This window comes from Labeo rohita, chromosome 13 (assembly GCF_022985175.1).
Source record: "Labeo rohita strain BAU-BD-2019 chromosome 13, IGBB_LRoh.1.0, whole genome shotgun sequence".
Classification (NCBI taxonomy): Eukaryota; Metazoa; Chordata; class Actinopteri; order Cypriniformes; family Cyprinidae; genus Labeo; species Labeo rohita.
Window position 1 is genome coordinate 34,429,385 of NC_066881.1, and position 21,456 is coordinate 34,450,840.

Below are 21,456 nucleotides of genomic sequence, written 5' to 3' on the forward strand. Positions count from 1 at the left end.
CTGCAGTGAATGGGTGCCATCAGAATGAGAGTCCAAACAGCTAATAAAAACATCACAATAATCCACACCACTCCAGTCCATCACTTAACGTCTTGTGAAGTGAAAAGCTTTGTAAAAAACAAATCCATCATTAATTATAGTGATGTTTTTATCAGCTGTTTGAACTGTCATTCTGACGGCACCCATTCACTGCAGAGGATCCATTGATTGCCAAATGATACAATGCTACATTTCTCCAAATCAGTTCTGATGAAGAAACAAACTCCTCTTGGATGTTGCCCTAACGGGGAGAACACAATTTCATTTATCGGTGAACTACTCCTTTAAGAAGCATGTGCTCTCTGCTACAATAAACAATGGCAGTAATGTTGTTCTTGCCTATAATATACTCATTCATATCTCTTTTCTTTAGACACACACTGTAACTGCTCATCCATTATAAAAGAGTGTTGTTTTGCATCTGCTTGTGTCTAATGCCTCTATTCATTCAGATGTACAACAGAGCGCTCTGGCTCATAGTGACGTGTGCAGTCACAGTTGGCGTGCAATATTTGAACTAAGTTGTAATACAAGTGAGTTCTCAAAACAAAACCCAACATTTAATCCATATTAAGATTTTTAAAACCTGAACAGATTTTTAAAACACTGTGACCAGGCATCACACACTTACCAACTTTGTAAATAGTCACAAAGAAAAATGGGGCATCATACATTAAACAACTGAAAATCATGCACTACAGAAGAAGTTTTTCCGATCACAACATACAAGTTAAAACAGTGGCAATGGGTCAAAGCAGGCAGCAAATAAAGCAGAGAATTACCAGGTGGATGAGGCAGAATTACAAAGACAGGCAGCAATGGGTCAAAACATGGTAAACAGGTTAGGGTCACACACAAAACCAAACCAAACCAAACCAATAAACAAGAAAAAAAAAAGTCAGGTGTGCAGGTAATCTGTGCCAACAACAGGATTATGCGAAAGAGGATCAGCACTTGGGTGATGGAGCCCTCTGGTGGTGATCAGAGGAAGCCATGGAGGCTTGATTGGTGACAGGGGCAGCAAAGTGACTTTTTTTAAATCTACTTTTCCCTTTACTGTTTTAAATCTTCGATCTATATCTCTAATTTTAAATATAAATGTAAACGTTTTCAAAAAAAAAAAAATAGGAATTAGAATGGCTACCCCTAATTTTCTGCTCAATCCATGTCATGAATTTTTTTTTTCATTTTTGAAACTCAGGTCTGACAGTTGTGTTTCTTATGGAAGCCCGTTTCTGCCACTGAATAAGATTTTTTAAAAAAGTTATTGCGACTTGTTATCTCACAATTCTGACTTTTTTTCCCCTCAGAATTATGTGAAACAAACTCGCAATTCTGTGAACATATGAGTCTCTTTTATCGCCTCAGAACTGGACTTTATAACTTGCAAATGTAAGTTTATATCTCACATTTCTGAGAAAAAAAAAAAGTCAGAATTGCGAGATACAAAGTCTCAGTTGCAAGCAAAAAAGTCAGACAAAATCAAACCGACTCCCACCAAAGTAAAAGAAGAACTCAGTCAAATGTCTTTTATAAATTTATTCTTTGCAAAGAAGGTCAGACAGTCATACAGAAACACAGGTTGCTGCAGAGTGCAACCAAGAAGGGAGGGCTCACGCCAACTTATATCTCTCCCCCAGCCTTCAAGGTTACATCTCCTAACTGGTAACTTTCCACACATAGTAAGAGTCAGATAAATACATTCTGCTACGTCATACTCCCAAGATCCATACATTTATATTTAGGGCCCCGTACCCTTCTCTTACGTCATCCGCCTAGCAGGTTTAAATAAAGCAGACCCTTACACAGCTTCCATAGTTTCTTGCCAGAAAATAATATTTGTTTTTTCCCTCTTGAAGTGAAAGTGAAAGTGATGTGACATATGTGGTAACCCATACTCAGAATTGTGCTCTGCATTTAACTCATCTAATTGCACACACATAGCAGTGTGTAGTGAGCACAGACACACACCGTAAACACACATTAATTTTAGCTTTAGCTCTACTCTTTTTCACCATATTATGCAACCCACTGACATTGAGCAACATTATTTTATATTCCTGATATATCTTCAACACTTGCAGGTCAGTATAGGACCCTACTACATCTGAAAGTAGATGACCAATGATCTTGGTCGCACTTCCTGATTTGGTTTAAGAATGATTGCTCTATGAGCTCCCTGTATTTGCAGATCTGTGTCTTGTAGAGAGCTCTGTTCAGACTTGATGAATTCGGCAATGAATTTGGTCACATTTCTTCCTTCACATCCCTCAGGTAGCCTATTCCATAGATAGGGGGAAAATGGGATAAGACGAGCCATTTTTTACTTATGTGGTCCTCAAGGTAAGATAAAATGAGGCAGAAGTACAATGAAAGTAAAGTAATTTCAGGATGTTTCCTATAATTTTAAATAATCATAATGTATCTATGACAAGGGGTTCTAAAAATATAACAACTTATAAAAAAAAGTGGTTTTATATGTTGCTTAATCACCTATATGCAACATAAATATTTTTAGACCTGGATAAATTTGCTTTGATGTAATAGCCCGTTATGCTAAAATTTTACTTTGACAAGTCAAAAACTGTTTTTAGAGTAAATGGGTGCCTTCCACTCCTCCCATGTGTTTCTCCTTTTCACAGTCTGGCAGAAATGATTGTGTGATTCCAAAATACATGGTCACATGACAGTAAAAGTGTACAGTTGCCAAGATACATACTCTCCCCTACGTATATTATTTCATCAGGTGTGGCTTTCAGGTAATCAGATAACTTTGCTTGCATATCTTCTTGTATTTTCAAGGTGTTGCTGATCACTGATTCTAGTCTTTCAGTCTTTTAGATGTTGATTGTAGAGTTTTTATCGCCTCATTAAGCTTTCAGTTGATTTCTTCTTTGAACTCTATCAAATCATTACTGATTTTATCCTTAATTTTCTGTCAGAAATCAGACATGTCATCTTTAAGAGCAAAACGAAGGGTAGAAAACTCTGGCGTCAGTGGAAATCTTTGGGTTGCCATCTTGATCTCCGTCATTTTTTGCCCCCTCCATCTTCGTCAGTTTTATATCTTTTTCTGTTTTCCATCTGCTGCGTGGCTTAACTGGAAGTCTCTGCACTGATAGTTTCAACGCAAAGACAAAAACTTCAGATGCTCTTCCAGAGAGAAAAACATGTCAAGTTTTTCTTTGATGTCTTTTGCATGTGGCCTGTGCTCTGGTGTGCAGGACAGCATCTTCTTAATGATTTGTTCCTGAAAAAGAAACATAGTAATGTTATAGGCTTAACTCAGTCCAGTCAATATTTATTTGAAGGTAAAATCAAGTTTCTTACTTCAGTTGGATATTTGTCACTGAACCCTGCTGGAAACCTTTGACTTCTCAGATCTGGCCACAGCTGCAATGGCAGAATGAAAACAAAACAAAAAAAATTAAATTAAGGCTTTTTTTTTTTAAACTGTGCATATATACTGATAACTCTCATGAAATATACTGACCTCTGCTCTCTCACTACCAGTAGATATCTTCCACTGCATCTCAAACCATATGAGTCCAAGGGGAAAAATGTCTGTTTTTTCATCATATTTCCTCTCATTTTCCTAAGGTAAACAATAATTTTATTTGTATTTATTTAATGCATCATAAAAATGCATTTTACAAGTCTCAAACTACAGAACAGGACCATTTAGGGGGAATATTGTGAGAATTTTGTAGGTGTAATTCACGATGCCACTTAAGGCTGATTTATACCATACCACTTCCCAGCTAACAGAAAAGGTTCTCCTAACTTTGGCTAACGTTCTTTTTTCAAGGTTATCAAAAAAGTTCTTGCAGAAACGTTATATATTGTCACATATGTCACTGATAAACGTTCTAAACACATTAGCATAAAAATGTTTTTTTTTTTTTTTGCATTGTTAGTGGAACATTTTAAAAACGTTAATACATTTTTTTTTGATATCTTAACAAAATTAGACATAATTTGCATAGCAACATAATTTGTGTATCCAACGACACAAAGACACATTCCAGTGGCCTTTTCCCCCTGGCATGAGAGAGAGCAAAAAAACTGTTTGATTAAAATTAAAATCTTACAACGTGCTTAAAAGTCAGAAGACACTTTATTTATTCTCAAACTGTTTTTCTGACATTTGCTATAACAGAAAAGTGTAACAATTTTTGGTTCCCAGAACGTTATTTTTATGGTTTGTTTTTGGTTAGCCAGGTAAGTTTTCTTAACATTCTCAGAACGTTAGTTTTTGGTTTGTAGAACATTATTCTAACATTCTTCAAACATTCCCAGAACATTAGTTTTTGGTTCCCAGAACATTATTTTTTATGGTTTGTTTTTGGTTAGCCAGGAAAGTTTTCTTAACGTATCCAGAATGTTAGTTTTTGGTTTGTAGAACGTTATTCTAACATTCTTCAAACATTTGAACATGAGTTTTTGGTTCCCAGTAAGTTATTTTTTGGTTTTTAGAACGTTATTGTAACAGTCCCCTAAAGTTAATATAACGTTCCCAGTACGTTCGTTTTTAGTTTGTAGAACGTTATTCAAACGTTCCCAGAACGTTTGTTTTTGGTTTCTAGAACATTACTATAACATTCTTCAAACATTCCCAGAAAGTTAGTTTTTAGTTTGTAAAACCTTATTCTAACATTACCACAACATTAGTTTTTGGTTTTTAGAACGTTATTATAACTCTTCTCTAACCTCTTTACTCCAACATGATCACTCTGCTGTACGTCAGTAATCATTAAGCACAGTCACGACCCAGTATAGTATAAGATGCCTAATCAGTATTATAAAACCCACATCTTGTTTTTATCTATTGTTTAATTAATAAAAAATAATCTGAGCACATCAACCATCACACATGTTGTTTTTGTGTAAGCACATGGTCTTGCTTCCATGTGCCATTTGCTCTCATGTCTATTGTCTTGACACCACCCATCTTGTTACCTGATTATTGGTTCATTTGCCCCACCTGTGTTTCCCTCATTACCTGCCTCATTTGCTCCCTATTTATTGTCCTTGTGTTTGCAGTCCTGGGTCAGTTCATTGTCGAATGTTGCATGTTCCTGTCCTGCTAAGCTTGCCACATTGCCAGCAGTGTTTTTCCCCCACGGGGTAGTTTTAGTTGTTTTTTTTGTTGCTGCTGCTGTAACCTTTGTGAATAAACGTAAATAAAAATAAAAATGTGTTACCTGTTCAGGACTTCTATAAGTTGGTGTTCCTTTTCTTTTTGATCTCTTTATAGGGTCACCATTTTGATCAGTCTGAGCTGCCACAAGTCCAAAGTCTCCAATCTTCACTTTGCCATCAGCTCTGAACAGTATGTTATCAGGCTAAAAGGAAAGTACACATGGGTAAAATGCTTATTTGAATGCTTATATAGCGCAGCAACTAACATTAATTACCTTTAAATCTCTGTGGATGAGATTGTTTGCATGGATGAATTCCACTCCAGTGATAATTTCATAAAATATTTCATTGATTTCTACTGTAGTTATGAATTTTTTCAGATCATTTTTTGCCTGTATCCAATCAGTCAGTGTTCCTCCCTCACAGAACTCCATCTGAATGAATAAATATGTCCTGCTGCTGAAATAAGAGAGAGAAAATAAGTGTCACATGGGTGAACACTCAACATTGAATCGTATTACATTGAAGGGCCAGTATCATACATTTATTTTTTTCTCCAGAAGTTTGCTTTTAATATTAATACAATTCAGCTATAAGCAGTTACAAGGCAGCAATGATGTTATTCAGCTAGAGTCAGGTCAGTGTTGATTCACTTCAGTTCAGTACCATTGTTGATGTTGCAAGATGAATCAGCTGCAGCTCTACAAAAGACAATAATGTCGAGGCGTTTTTGAAAACATGGGGCTAATGATGAGGGCATATGCTCGGCTGTTCAGATTATGACGTGTGTTGCTCTGTCTCTATTCTAAATAGTGAGTGGATGCTTACACCTCTGATTGGCCATTGCATTCCAGAAACCAACAATGCTCAATGCATTTTGCGGTAGTCACCCTAATCATTTAATCAGATATCAGTCATAACTTAACGTGGAAAAATAAAGCAGGCACTGGACATGGATGAAGCTTTCTAGAGTGCATGTGTTGACCTTCTGCGTTCACACACAACATCAAATGAAGAATACTTTGAAAAGCTACACGTTTGACAAAGTATACTTTGGGTTTTATTCTCCTGCATCCTGCACACAGACAAGTCTCCACCCGCCCCCATTTGCCCATCTCTCACACGCCGCTCTCTGTTGTGTCAGGTCCCACGGGAGACGACTTGGGAAAAGGAGCCCTCACTGGCCTGGACGTGGAATCTGAGGCTCTCTCTGCGCTCAGCATAGGAGCAGGACCCTCTTTGGGCTTGATGTGGGATCTGAGGCCCTCGCTTGGCTGGATGTGGGAACAGCAGCCCTCTCGGGGCTAGACTCGGAATCTGTGGCCCTCCCTGGGCCAGACGTGGGAATAACAGCCCTCTCTGGGCTTGACATGGAAGCAGGAGCCCTCTCTGGGCTTGAGAGTGCAACGGCCGGCGGGCTTGGCAGCAGAGCAGCTGGTGGGCCTGACTGTGAAGCGGCTGCTGTCTTTGGACTAAGGACTAAGAAGGAGTTCTGAACTGGAGACAGGAAAAGGGATGTAGACATAAGTGCTGAACGGCCCAAATGGTATGTGGGGTCTGTCCTATTCGACTTCTGTCTACAAGCTCGAGGGTACCTTGGGGGTGACGGGTGATCAGAACCATTGGTTTGGTAAGTGGAAGGTCCTGGTGTGGGGTGAGCTGGAGAGGCACGGTGTGTATTTGAACATAATTTTGTGTATATTTATACATTCAAGTGCAAGAAGAAGCAGAAAAGAAATTCAGTATTTTCAGTATTAGGTGCAAGAAAAAGTGCTGAAGGAATTCAGCTTGTATTTAATATAACATAAACTGTTTGGTATGTATGTATATTTGTTTTTTAGTCATTTGATTTACTCTGGAAAAATACAGTACTTAGAATTTAGGTTGTCCTTGGTGAAAAAATGCAGTCTAGAAAATATAACTATTTTCTTTATTTTTTCCCACTGTTAATCTTAAATATTTCTTTATTTGTTTCATAGTTCCAGGCAGTTTGTTCATGTATGAATCAAATATTTTTTTTGCTCTCTGTGCATTACATGACAAGGTACTGTATAAGAATTATACTAAAATATGTGGACTTTTTTTTACCGTAAAAGATTTATTAAGATCTTTATTAAAATTTTCAATTTTAATTACGAATCCTGTAACCATTAGCCGTTTAAACATCCCAGCTTCCAACAATGCCACACCCTCTCAGGGACAATGTCAGGTTATTAACACAAATAGTTGATTTGTTAATATCGTTAATATTGAGTTGATTAATGTTAATATTGGCAAGATTAAAGATGTGCATGTAGTTTGCATCATTAAAGGGAACCTATTATGCTCCTTTTTACAACATGTAATATAAGTGTCAGGTGCCCCCAGAATGTGTCTGTGAAGTTTCTGCTCAAAATACCTGACAGATCATTTATTATATCATTTTGAAAATGCCCATTTGGAGTGGAAGCAAAAACATGCTGTTTCCGTGCATGTCTCTTCAAATGCAAATGAGCTGCTGCTCCCCGCCCCCTTTTCCAGAACCGGGCTGTTCCATTACAGCTTGTATCTCAGATTAAAGTCCCTTTCAAGGAAAGTCACTCAGCAGCTATATTTGCAACGCCTCCGGGCAGCTCATACAAGACCAAGTCCTATCTAAATGAATGGGAGAATTCTGAAATCTAAAAAAAAAGGCTGACTGAACACGCAATTAAATGATATATTTCGTGCGAAGCAGTTCGGAGAATCAGTCTCTGTAAACCCCTCCTTTCCGTGAGCCCTCACTGCTGTGATTGGTCAGATGGCGCAGTCCTTTATGATTGGTTAGCACGGTCTACCGTGGAAAGTGGTCGCAATTTGCTTATGTAGGTGAACCAGGCACACCTCTGTGTTATAAACTTCAACATTGTATAATGCATTAAGGTGGCTTTCACACCGAACGCGGAAAGCGCTGCGCTGGCCGCTGGGTTCAGTGCAGCACCTTCAGTATGCAGCGGCAAAAGTTCATTTGAACAACACATTTGAACCTTGTCCGCGGCGTGCGCGCTGAGCTGCACGTGCGCTTTGGTTGAGGCAGAAACAAGCCGTCCTCGCGCAGCAGAAGCAATTGAAACGAATGGGTTTTATAGCACAGCGCTTTCCACATTCGGTGTGAAAGCCGCTTCATGCGCCATCCTTTATCATTATCAATCACATCATCAATCACAAATTGTCAGACTACAGTGGGTCCACAGCTGAACAGCAGAACTACAGAAGCGTGATTTAGTCCAGTGGTTCTCAACTCCAGTCCTCGAGGCCCACTGCTCTGCAAATTTTGTATGCCTCCCTCATTTAACTCACCTGATTCAGATCATCAGCTCGTTAGGAGAAAAATCCATGAACTGAACTGACTGTGTCAGATTCAGAAACATACAAAATGTGCAGAGCAGTGGGCCTCGAGGACTGAAGTTGAGAATCACATGTGCAGGGTTGTTACACAACATAACATACACAACTAGGTATTTTGAACGATCGCTAGAAAATACAATCTTTGTAGATTCATTTTTTGGAAGTGAATAGAAAACAATTTTACTCAGCGTAGGATACAGCGTCTTCTGTGTAATGTATGTGTAAATTTCAATGTGACGTAAACCACATGGAAATTTTACTGTTTGTGGGCGGGCAAGTTGTTCGCGACGTAGAACGTGGGCGGACATTATGCAAATGAATTCCTGACAACTCCTTCAGGCAAATGTGAGCCGACTCTTTTTTTTGCTAGACAATAACTTCATTTATCGTGCACTGTCGGCTTCACAACTTGTGTACTTATGTTCACATACAGCTACTTGACACACTACATGAAAGATCATATTTGAAAAGGCATAATAGGAGCACTTTAGGGTAGATAATAATGATGTCCTTTAGCATACAATATTTTGAGTGATGATAGTAATTAAGTTTAGTTTAAATTACAGTATTATCAGTCCTCTGGCTGCTACTGCTTAAAGTTGCTAATGCTAATAAGCAAAAACAAAACTGCAGCAACCTATTTGACAGATGAAACTGACCTGCACTTGAAGTCCTGAACAGGGCAGTATTTCACCTCTAATTCTTCCGGGCGCTTGATTTCTCTGATAGAAACCTTTTGGCAGAGACGTTACTTCCCATCTCTGCTTCAGGATCATTAGAAACTCATAGGTGGGTGAGTTTGATCAAAGTTGAAGCTAAACTCTGCAGGAAAGTAGATCTCACGAGCCATATTTGAGGTGTAACAGACATGAGCCTGTTAATAAGAATTTTGTGGGAAGTTTTCTTCCTTATCACTAGGGGTGATAGGGTGTTTTAGGTTTCCTTAAGTAAGGCCATGTGGGTAGAGGAAGTTAGTAATAGCGAGCAACAGTAGCCAGCATGGCTCACCTGCTGAGCAAATTGTGTGCTGTGTCCTGGCTGGAAAATTTCTCATTTCAAGCCCAGCCTAAAGGAGTTTTCTGTTTAAAAGTGTCCATTGCTGATGTTTTTGCAGAGATGTTACATGTATGTGTGGCCTATGTTTGGATTGATGCTAAGAGTTTAAGACAGTGTATTTGTATGTATTTTAGAAGGACTTTTTATTGGTGAGGTCACCACATTTTGTTTGAATATGGATTTAAAATTCATTTTGCCATGGGACTATAGTCTGGACTATTTTTGTTTGTTACTGATGAGGAAGAAGCTGGTGTTTGAAAGCTATGGTGTGTTTTTTATTACAAAATGAAACTTGAACGCCCCTCCCTCAATCACTGTAGCAGATTCCTGTGGATTGCATCATGTCGAGAAGATACTGTGCTCTGCACTGTGAGGGTAAATCTGAAAATGACAGATCATTTTGCTAGATAAGACCCTTATTCTTTGGCTGGGGTCGTTTAGGGCCCTTTGAAGCTGCATTTTTAACCTTCAATCCGCACCATCAGTCCACTATATGGAGAAAAATCCTGGAATGTTTTTCTCAAGAAACTTAATTTTTTTTGCGATTGAAGAAAGAAAGGCTTGAATCTCTTGGATGACATGGGGGTGAGTAAATTATCAGGACAGTGTATTTGTGTGCATTTTAGAAGGACTCTATTGGTGAGGTCACTGCATTACGGTCCAGTTTGAATATGGATTTAAAGTTCTTTTCAACATGGGACCACCATAGTCTGAACTATTTTTGATTGTTCCTGCTTAGGAAGAGTCTGGTGTTTGAGCTGTGGTGTGTTTTCATTAAAAGATTTGAATATTGGAATTGGAATAGTCATCTGCTATTAACCAACTTCACCTATGGACAGTGTTTGGACATTGATGTACTACAGATAAGACTTTCGCACACATCAACTTTCATGTAACGAAATCCTACAATCTTACATTGTTTTTCTTTTCTATTTTTGTACTTTTGTGTATTTACATTTTTGGCTATATGTAGCTGTATTAACCTAAACTGAATGTTTTCTATTTTGTATTTAAGAAATCCATTGATTTGAAATCCCTTTGACTACTGTAAATTTTTGACAATATAGACATTAGTTATGTGGTGACTGCATCTATTTCAGATGTATAATAACTTTCTCCCAAACAGTTATAGTAGCTGAAAAGTATTTAAAGTAAAACAGATGTATTATTGTAGATTAATAGTGCGGGCCCTGTGTGGGCCTAGTGAGGGCTTCTTGAAAGCTAAGTAAGGGCTGGCCGTGCAGGGCCAGCACTAAGGGACCAACATTTTGCCAGTGAGCAAAGTCTCAGAGGCCCTGCGCTTGCAGGCCTGTTTGCTGGGATCTGAAGCAAACGCACAGAAAACAGTTGTCACATGGCATGTGAGTCCTAAACTAAGGAGGGTCAAACACCCTTTACAAAAAAGGTAAAACAATGATGTAGGACAATTTTGAAGTTAGACGAAAAAACGAGATGGGAATGTTTCGCCAGACCCGGTCCTGGAGGGCTCCTGTCTCTGCAGAGTTTAGCTCCAACCCTAATCAAACACACCTGAACCAGCTAACCAAGGTCTTACTAGGTATACTTGACACTTCCAGGCAGGTGTGTTGAGGAAAATTGGAGGTAAACTCTGCAGGACACCGGCCCTCCTGGAACAAGTTTGGTGACCCCTGGTTTAGGGCCCTTTAAAGCTACATTGAAACTGTATTTTTAACTTTAAATCCATTGAGCACCATTGAAGTCCACAATCCTGGAATGTTTTCCTTAAGAAACTTAAAAGCATTTGTAGTTTCTTGCATTATAAAGTATTTACTTTAGCAACAAAGAAAAAAAAATGAAGAATACAGATATGAAAAAAGCCTGATGAATATTGGAAGTACATTATTTGGTCAGATGAGACAAAGATTATGTAAATGGCCCTATGAATGCATGTAACTATAGCCTACCAAAATACAGACAAGATGACTCCCAGTCAGGAGTAGGAATTATTCCAGCATGATTTTGTGATATTTCACAGAAGTATACAGCAGAAATCTTTCTGTAATTTCACTTTAAATAAAACATTAATTTAAAACATGCCCTCTCTTATAGAGTTATATCATAAGTTTATAAAGTAGACAAAATGATATAAGGTTATTTTGGTCCAGTATACTTACTCTGAATCTGAGGTCAGTCTGCAGTCTTGTACACTTGATTCACTGCAATAACAAGAAACAATCATTAAAAAAAAGTCAAATGATTATCCAAAACACTGGTACAGCAGACACAAAGAGTCATCATACATCAAATGTTTCTCTTCATGTATGTCTTTTCTCATCTGAGACTGCTCTGGTTTGATCTCATTTGTCTTCTCTGTAAGATCCCATAAAGGAGGATTTTCTTTAGTTCTGAACACCTGATTTAATTTCTGTAGCCTGTACAAATGTCTGTTCACCGTGGATTTATGTTGTTTGAGCTACATTAATACATTTTTAACCTTCAATCCATTGAGCACCATAGAAGTCCACTATATGGAGAAAAATCCTGGAATGTTTTCCTTAAGAAATTTAATCTCTTTGTGACTGAAGAAAGAAAGACATGAATATCTTGTTTGACATGGGGGTGTAAATTATCAGGATATTTTTTTCTAAAAGTAGAGTAATCCTTTAAAAATTGTACTCTGTAGCATGCAAAATATGTATTTAATTGTGTGTGTTGTGTTCACTCCACACAGCTTGTAGGTCTCTGGCTAACCGGCTAACTGCAATATGTTTGCTCACAATTGTTTAGAAATGTGTCAATGAATAGTGAGTGTTTGTCATTATTTCTTGGAGTTCTTCTGAGAGAATAAAGAGAAGAATAGAGCAATACGTTGGTGTACAAACTGCAGTGCTTTATCAATACGTTTCTGCGTTGGGCTAACACATGGCTGTTTGGGTGTTTAATGTAATGGTAATAGGTATTCCATTTCTGACATGCGCTGCACGCAGTAGACCAGTCACAACAGACTGGGTCATCGGACCAATCACCGCAGATTGGCTTCTTGCAAAGGAGGGATTGGAAAAATGTATTCTTAAAGTGAATCGTCTGGGAGTTATTGAGGTAATAAGGAAAAAATAAATGCATATTATAGGACAATGGTTTTTGACCTAGTGCACTATCTGTGTACTGATATGGTGGAAAAGCGATATTGAACCATTTCAAATATTTCAGTATTGATATGTATCAATAATTTATATTTTCGACTACTATACATATATAATAAGAGCAGACTGGACAAGTATCTCATTAGAAGACTGCTGGACATACTCTGTTGTTGCACCTAGACTTTCCATTCCTGATGTGTTGTTATCATCGTCATCGTCATCATCATCATCGTCATCCTCATTGTCATCATCACTGTAATCTGTTTCTTCACAGCCAGCTCTCTCAAAAGTCACTACGTCTGATGAAGGACCTGATGTGCTGAACATAAAACACATAAACATCACTACTGAGAAGCACTGAATGTTTCTGTAAAAAAGCAGTGGAGACTTGCTTACTTTCTATCTTGGTTTGACATCCAGATGTCAGGACCAAGCCAAGATGTAATGTAACGTACTATGTTTGGGTGATCTAGCTCAGCCAATGCCTTCACCTCAGAATCAGCTTTCCTGTTTACAACGGAAAATAAATAAATAATTCTAAACATTTTGTTGCACATAATCATAACTGTTCTTTCTAAAAATGATATGACTTCATGGCATGTAGCTTAACTTACCCAGTTAACTTGACTTGCTTTAAAGCGTAGAACTTGCCATCAAGTTTATGTTTCACTTTATAAATGCAACCATAGCCTCCTTTAGCAATCTGCGTTATCATTTCAATTGATTTAGAGAACCTACAGACAATAAACAACGGAAGTGAGTACATCATTATGCACTATGACTTGAATGATTCATATGTCAAATGATTCATAATTGTACCACCTCCTAATAAATGTATTATTTTTAAGTTGACAAGTAAGGCATTTACATTGTTTACTTATAAACAATCCAAAACAAATACTTTGAAATGACTGCATTATAAAGTATTTACTTTAGCAACAAAGAAAAAAAATGAAGAATACAGATATGAAAAAAGCCTGATGAATATTGGAAGTACATTCTTTGGCCAGATGAGACAAAGATTATGTAAATGGCCCTATGAATGCATGTAACTATAGCCTACCAAAATACAGACAAGATGACTCCCAGTCAGGAGTAGGAATTATTCCAGCATGATTTTGTGATATTTCACAGAAGTATACAGCAGAAATCTTTCTGTAATTTCACTTTAAATAAAACATTAATTTAAAACATGCCCTCTCTTATAGAGTTATATCTTAAGTTTATAAACTAGACAAAATGATATAAGGTTATTTTGGTCCAGTATACTTACTCTGAATCTGAGGCCAGTCTGCAGTCTTGTACTCTTGATTCACTGCAATAACAAGAAACAATCATTAAAAAAAAGTCAAATGATTATCCAAAACACTGGTACAGCAGACACAAAGAGTCATCATACATCTGAATGTTTCTCATCTGAGACTTTTGCTCTGGTTTGATCGCATTCATCTTCTCTGTAAGATCCCATAAAGGAGGATTTCCTTTAGTTCTGAACACATGATTTAATGTCTGTAGCCTGTACAAATGTCTGTTCACCATGGATTTATTTTGTTTGACTGCTTCAGAAATTGTCTGTGCCTTGCTTCTGCCATTTTGCCTCAGGAACTCAAGGATCTTCCTCTCCATTTTAGTCTTGGTTTTGCTTCTTTCCAAAAGTAGTAAAGTTACAGATGCTGTCAGATATTGCTATTCCACCTGCTCTGTGGTGCCTTTGCCAAAAGCATTGCTAGCCAACTATGGTGGCAAGTTTCGTCATTATTAGATAATTCAATAATCTGACATTTCCCAAACTGCATCACAAACTTGTGTGGCTAAAATGACACCTGTGGTTCTTCTTCTTCTTTTGTGAATTACTGGCAGGTCACATATCAACGTTTTAGGTGCATTCTGCCATCTCCTGTGCTGGAGTGTGAACTGATTTCAGTCTAGGTGTACATGATGAGATCTAAACTGGTCCAGTGGCGTGCACAAATATATAGACGGGCAGGGGACAATCAGCATTAAAAGGGCACAAATGCGGTGTGGAGCCACCAGACTGAAGGGGCAGGGGCTCTTCTGTTTTTACAAATTATTGTTTTAATGCTAATTACTTTTTGAATATTGTCATATTCTCTTTCTTTGATTATCTGAATCTCAAATCTTTGTTTTTCAATGTTGCTTTTAATTAATGTTTTTCCTTTATTTTTTCCAAGGGAAATCTCTATTTTGTCATCATGATTTAACACGTTTTCTACTAATTCATCAGCTAATTAATTTCTTTGCAAGGGTGTGTTTAGAGTTCTGGGAGCAAATGCATGGTTTGTGTGGTGCCTAAATACGCTATTGTTTCCTTGAACTCCTGTATGTGCTGGGAGAGGAAATGCTATTTTTTTGTGTTCATTCTACTTGAAAAGCAATAAAATACACCAAGTACCCAAATGATACCCTGCATATCTCGCATGTATTTCAAGATTACTGTGTGCATTTCTGGATCTGTTGCTTGCTTGTGATACTGTTTTCACTCTATATGTGTCTCATTAACAGAAATGCAAGCTCTTTTTGCCCAGAACACATATTGATGATACTGACATTACATTTCCTTCTTTGACATTCTTTTTATTCCACAACATATACAGTATATTCATCAAGAAATGCCTGATGGCTGAACTTGAGCAGCAACGTTCCCAGCAAGCACAAAATGTTTTCACATTATACAATACAGCATTATGGTTACAACATTGTTGGAAACATTATGAAACATTATGTTTTAGTTGCAGCCAACATTACAAAAATGTTGTGAAATTTCTATCATGTTTGGATTTGTACAAGAAACCTCACAACATTATTATAATGGAGTTTTACGATGAAAACAAAATGAGACTGAACCTTTGAAATATTTAAAAACTACTAGAAGAAATCTAGTAGAAATCTGAAAGTTATTTCATATTTTGTTTATAAAATCATTCCCCAAATGTTCAACATTTTATGTTTTATATCAGTTCAATTATCATTCAGTTATGAATAAAACAACATAATCCTCAAAGCACAAGCTGTTGTGTGTCAGAAGTAATCTGCGTTAAAAAGAACTTGACTAAAACTGCTGAGACCGTTTCTATACACCAACATCTCAAATTGTTTTCTGGCTTAACAAGTCCTGTTCCGGAGAGAAAAACGTCTGAAGATCTCCTTTTATGTCTTTTGCATATGGCCTGTCCTCTGGTGAATATGACAGCATCTTCATGATGAATGTACTCTGAAAAAGAAGGTAAACAAAATTATACTTGGTCCAGTCAATATTTATTTGACGATAAAGTCAAGTTTCTTACTTCAGCTGAGTATCTGTCACTGAACCCTTCTGGAAAACTTTGATTTCTCAGATCTGGCCACAGCTGCAATGGCAAAAATATGAATGAAATTAATTAAAGATACATTTTTTGCAAATATCTGTAAAGACTATTGGTGACTGTCATCAAATACTGACCTTTACTCTCTCCATACCAGTAGATATTTTCCAGAGCATCTCAAACCATATGAGTCCAAGGGGAAAAATATCAGTTTTTTCATCATAATTCTTCTTATTTTCCTAAAATAAACAATTACATTTATCTTATTAGTATTAATTAATGAGTTAAAAATAAAATGTGATAACACCTGTCAATAAAAATGCATTACCTGTTCAGGACTCATATATGGCGGTGTTCCTCTTCTCTTTGACCTCTCTATAGGGTTACCACTTTGATCGGTCTGAGCCGCCACCAGCCCAAAGTCTCCGATCTTCACTTTGCCATCAGCTCTGAACAGTATGTTATCAGGCTAAAGGGAAAGTACATATGGGTAAAATGCTTATTTGAAAGCTTATAAAATGCAGCAAATAAAATGAAATACCTTTAAATCTCTGTGGATCAGCTTGTTTGCATGAATGAATTCCACTCCAGTGATAATGTCATAAAATATTTTATGGATTTCACCTATGATTCTCTGCTTTCTCAGATCATTTCTTGCCCGTATCCAGTCAGTCAGTGTTCCTCCCTCACAGAACTCCATCTGAATGAATAAATATTTCCTGTTGCTGAAATAAGAGAGAGAAAAAAAACAGGCATGACCCATAGATTAATATTTAACATTGTCAGGTATTATCTTAAAGCTGTCACATCATACATTTTTTTTCATTTTATTTTTCTCCTGATTACATTTTAATTTTCTCCACCCTTAAATGTACACAGGATGTGTTTGTTATTGTGCCTTACTGAATGTGAAATGATTAACAACATTTACTCAGAGTTTGCCTTCTGGTTTCATACTGTTTAAACTGCTCCACCCTTTAACAGCCTTTTTCATCACATTATGACAGATTCATAAAGCAATCTCTGCTGAAATGTGCCACTCAAACTTTTCAGATCGACAGACTTCCTTTTGTTTTTAATGTTGCCATTTTTCAGAGAGAATGGCGGAGCAGCAGTTTGATTTAATAGGATAATTAGATGATCTTTTTGGACAAGTTATATATATAATGCATTAATACAACTAATAAATATCACTACTGAGAAGCACTGTATGCTCAAATGATTAAAAGCACTGGTGGCTTACTTGGACACTTGGTTTCTTTGCTGGTTTGATGTCCAGATGTCAGGACCAGGCCAAGATGTAATGTACCGTACTATGTTTGGGTGCTCTAGTTGAGCCAGTGCCTTCACCTCTGAATCAGCTTTTCTATAAAAAAAACAAAAACAATAATAATAATAATAATAAAATAATAAACAAACAATTTTTGTCACATAATGATGAACACTGTTCTTCCAAAAATTAACGTAGAAACTTACCCAGTTAAGTCAACCTTCTTCAAAGCGAAGGTTTTTCCATCAAGTTTATGTTTAACTTCATAAACACAACCATAGCCTCCATCACCAAGCTCTGTGATCATTTCAAATAACCTATAAATGATGCATTCATGTAAGACATTAACATTCATTCATTATGTAGTTTCAGTAGTCATGTCAAAGCAGTAACTAAATCAGCATACTATCATCTCAAAAACACTGCAAGAATTAGATGTTTTGTTTCCAGTCAAGACTGGGAGAAACTTGTTCATGCCTTTATCACAAGCAGGGTGGATTATTGTAATGGTCTCCTCACTGGCCTTCCCAAGAAGACCATTAGACAGCTGCAGCTCATCCAGAACGCTGCTGCCAGGATTCTGACTAGAACCAGAAAATCTCAGGTCCCTACACTGGCTTCCAGTTATATTTAGAATTGATTTTAAAGTACTTTTACTCATTTATAAATCACTCAATGGCCTAGGACCTAAATACATTGCAGATATGCTCACTGAATATAAACCTAACAGACTGCTCAGATCATTAGGATCGGGTCGGTTAGAAATGCCAAGGGTTCACACAAAACAAGGGGAATCCGCTTTTACCTATTACGCTGCCCGCAGTTGGAACCAGCTTCCAGAAGAGATCAAATATGCTAAAACATTAGCTACATTGAAATCTAGACTCAAAACTCATCTGTTTAGCTGTGCATTTACTGAATGAGCACTGTGCTTCGTCCGAACTGACTGCATTATGTATAATCATTTTCTGTTTTTAACTGTCTTAAACTTATTTTAAATCATTTTTAAATCATTATATCAATCAGTTTTTACATTTTACATTTTTTGTTTTATTGTTGTGATCATTGTTTTTATGATTGTTCTACTTCCTTTTTTGTGATTATTGTTTTTATTATTGTTTTTATGATTATTCTACTTCCTTTTATGCAAAGCACTTTGAATTACCTCTGTGTATGAAATGTGCTATATAAATAAACTTGCCTTGCCTTGCCTATGTAATAATTCATTCAACATTCATTTCTTCCTTAAAAAGTTAAACATAGTTAGATGCTAAAGTCAGGTCGTGTTTACTTACTCTGAATGTGAGCTCAGTTTACAGTCTTGTAGTCGTGAATCACTAATAAACAAGAAAAGGAACTACTCAATAACAAATCATTTGAGATTATTATCCAACACACTGGCACACCAAAAGCAAAGAGTCATTTAAAATCACAGCTGTAAGTGTGTTTTTTTAATAAAATACACAACACAAACCTCTCTTGGCTTAAACTCTCATCGCTCCACTCCTCATTCAGACTCCAGACCTGGCTTTGGCTGCATTTCTTTGCTTTCCCCTTCTTCTCCATACTGTACAGCTGTTTGTTGATGATTTGTGTTGGCTGTCCCAGATCTCTGGCGATATGAGAAGCTTTTAAACCTCCTGATCTCATAAGCAATTCCTCCACATCTTTCTCCCCGCTTGTTTCTGTTGTCGTCTGAGACTTTTGCTTTGGTTCGGGTGTCAGTTTGAGCTCATTCATATTCTCCACAAGGTCCCAAATAGGAGGCTGTTCGTCCGTTTTGAACGCCTTATTTGATCTCTCTAAGTTGTACAGGTGTTTGTTCGCGGTGTGTTTATCTATCCTGAATTCTTTAGCAATTACCAACGCCTTGCTTTTGCCATTTCGTCTCAAGAAGTCAGAAATCTTCCTCTCCACTTCAGTGTCGGCCGACATTTCGCCTCTGTCCGAAAGGTTTTTAATAGAGTTCAGATGCTGTCAGTTTGTTGTCTTCTACCTCTCTGGTCGGTCTAGAGACCAAAAGTGTCAGAGCTCCGCGTCGGTATTTAAAGCCTTCTTTAGCTTTCTGCTTCGATTCATTCTCGCTTTCCTCAGCTGTAGCTGTAGCTTCCACATCCGCACAGCTCTAGGTTTCGAATCGTCACCATCATGTTACGTAGACTGCGTTATCAGATACAGTACGCAACACACCAAAACAGGAAAGATACATTGTATCGGTTTATTAGGGAAACAAGTTAATGCATGATTTGAAAACTTATCAGTGTAATGCCTTTGAAAAAGGTATTCTCTTATTTATTTATTTAGGCTATTAATTTATTTCAAAAACTAAAAACGGTTGTCACCTTTGCAGAGAAGGTTCTCAGTTGACGAACTGCAAAATCGATCGTCATGACGTCACTTAATTTTACGACACTGTAAAAAAAAGATAGTTTTCTAATATTTTTATTTAATTATTTAGTTTTAATATTTTAATATATTCAGCAGTGTAATTAGATTACTGTACAAATTACTGTCTCCAAAAAGTATTTAATTACTTATTTAATTACTTTCTAAATCAACCTCGGCAAGTTAATGATACAATGATAGACATGAAACGGTCTTTCAAATAAATAATACATAACTACATACATTATTCTGGCCACACTTTAGATTAGGGTTTAATTCTCACTTTAACTATTAACTATGACTTTTGCCTCAATATACTCCTAATTATTGCTTATTAATAATACTAGTAAAGTAGTTGATAATTTTAAGAATTGGATAAGGATTTAGAATAATGTCTTGCATAATAAGACATTAATATGTGCTTCTTAAGCAATAATAAACAGCCAATATCCCAGTAATATTCATGCTAAAAACCAACTAGTTAATAGTGAGAACTGGTTTGTCAAGACAAACTTTAAGTTGGCTTGAGAAAGCCGGACCAGAAAGTTTGAAAAAGTTTGAAAATTTTAAAAAGTTTAAAAAGTTTTAAGTTTGGATGGTTTTCAGTCTGAAATAGTTTTAAGTTTAAAGTAGTTTTAAAAGGTTAAAGTTTGAATGCAGTCTGTCAGATGGACAGATTGATAATTAACATGTTAGTATGATTCTAGTATTAACAACATTAACATTAGGAAGTTACTAGCATGTTGCTAGTATGTTTTTAACATGATTAGCACGTTGTTAGCATGTTACTAGCATGTTGCTAGCAAGTTTCTAGCATAATTAGCAGGTTGTTAGCATGTTGCTAGCATGTTTCTGGCATGATTAGCAAGTTGCTAGCATGTTTCTAGCATGATTAGTAGGTTGTTATCATGTTTTTAACATGATTAGCAAGTTGTTAGCATGCTTCTAGCATGATTAGCCAGTTGCTAGCATGTTTCTAGCATAATTAGCAAGTTGTTAATATGTTGCTAGCACGTTTCTAGCATGATTAGCAAGTTTCTAGCATGTTTTTCTAGCACGATTAGCAGGTTATTAGCATGTTTCTAGCATAATTAACAAGTTGTTACCATGTTGCTAGCATGTTTCCAGCATGATGAGCAAGTTGCTAGCATGTTTCTAGCATGATTAGTATGTTCTTATCATGTTTTTAACATGATTAGCAAGTTGTTACCATGTTTCTTGCATAGGCCAGTTGCTAGCATGTTTCTAGCATGATTAGCAAGTTGTTAACATGTTGCTAGCATATTTCTAACATGATTAGCAAGTTTCTAGCATGTTTTTCTAGCACGATTAGCAGGTTGTTAGCATGTTTCTAGCGTAATTAGGAAGTTGTTACCATGTTGCTAGCATGTTTCTAGCATTAATAGCAAGTTTGCTAGCATGTTTCTAGCATGATTAGCAAGTTGCTAGCATGTTTCTAGCATGATTAGTATGTTGTTATCATGTTTTTAACATGATTAGCAAGTTGTTACCATGTTTCTTGCATAGGCCAGTTGCTTCAGCATGTTTCTAGCATGATTAGCAAGTTGTTAGCATGCTTCTAGCATGATTAGCCAGTTGCTAGCATGTTTCTAGCATAATTAGATTTGTTAATATGTTGTTGCACGTTTCTAGCATGATTAGCAAGTTTCTAGCATGTTTTTCTAGCACGATTAGCAGGTTATTAGCATGTTTCTAGCATAATTAACAAGTTGTTACCATGTTGCTAGCATGTTTCCAGCATGATGAGCAA

The 21,456-nt window shown here is 36.8% G+C and overlaps 2 protein-coding genes across 2 annotated transcripts; both read right to left on the reverse strand.

Annotated features, from left to right (window-relative positions):
• Positions 1 to 1,581: 1,581 nt before the first annotated feature.
• Positions 1,582 to 14,535, reverse strand: LOC127174982 (eukaryotic translation initiation factor 2-alpha kinase 3-like). The gene is made up of 11 exons (XM_051125743.1): positions 14,107 to 14,535; positions 13,981 to 14,022; positions 13,322 to 13,441; positions 13,104 to 13,214; positions 12,871 to 13,026; positions 11,739 to 11,780; positions 5,457 to 5,640; positions 5,244 to 5,384; positions 3,533 to 3,634; positions 3,370 to 3,432; positions 1,582 to 3,289 (listed from the first exon to the last, which is right to left on the reverse strand). Exons 1-11 carry the CDS (start codon positions 14,331 to 14,333, stop codon positions 3,164 to 3,166), a joined length of 1,314 nt encoding a protein of 437 aa, XP_050981700.1. The 5' UTR covers positions 14,334 to 14,535; the 3' UTR covers positions 1,582 to 3,163.
• Positions 14,536 to 15,287: 752 nt separating this feature from the next.
• LOC127174981 (eukaryotic translation initiation factor 2-alpha kinase 3-like) lies at positions 15,288 to 19,672 on the reverse strand. Its single transcript, XM_051125742.1, has 10 exons — positions 19,643 to 19,672; positions 18,775 to 19,460; positions 18,596 to 18,637; positions 17,507 to 17,617; positions 17,274 to 17,396; positions 16,572 to 16,755; positions 16,359 to 16,499; positions 16,168 to 16,269; positions 16,013 to 16,075; positions 15,288 to 15,939 (listed from the first exon to the last, which is right to left on the reverse strand). Exons 2-10 carry the CDS (start codon positions 19,233 to 19,235, stop codon positions 15,814 to 15,816), a joined length of 1,353 nt encoding a protein of 450 aa, XP_050981699.1. The 5' UTR covers positions 19,236 to 19,460; positions 19,643 to 19,672; the 3' UTR covers positions 15,288 to 15,813.
• Between the last annotated feature and the right edge of the window lie 1,784 nt (positions 19,673 to 21,456).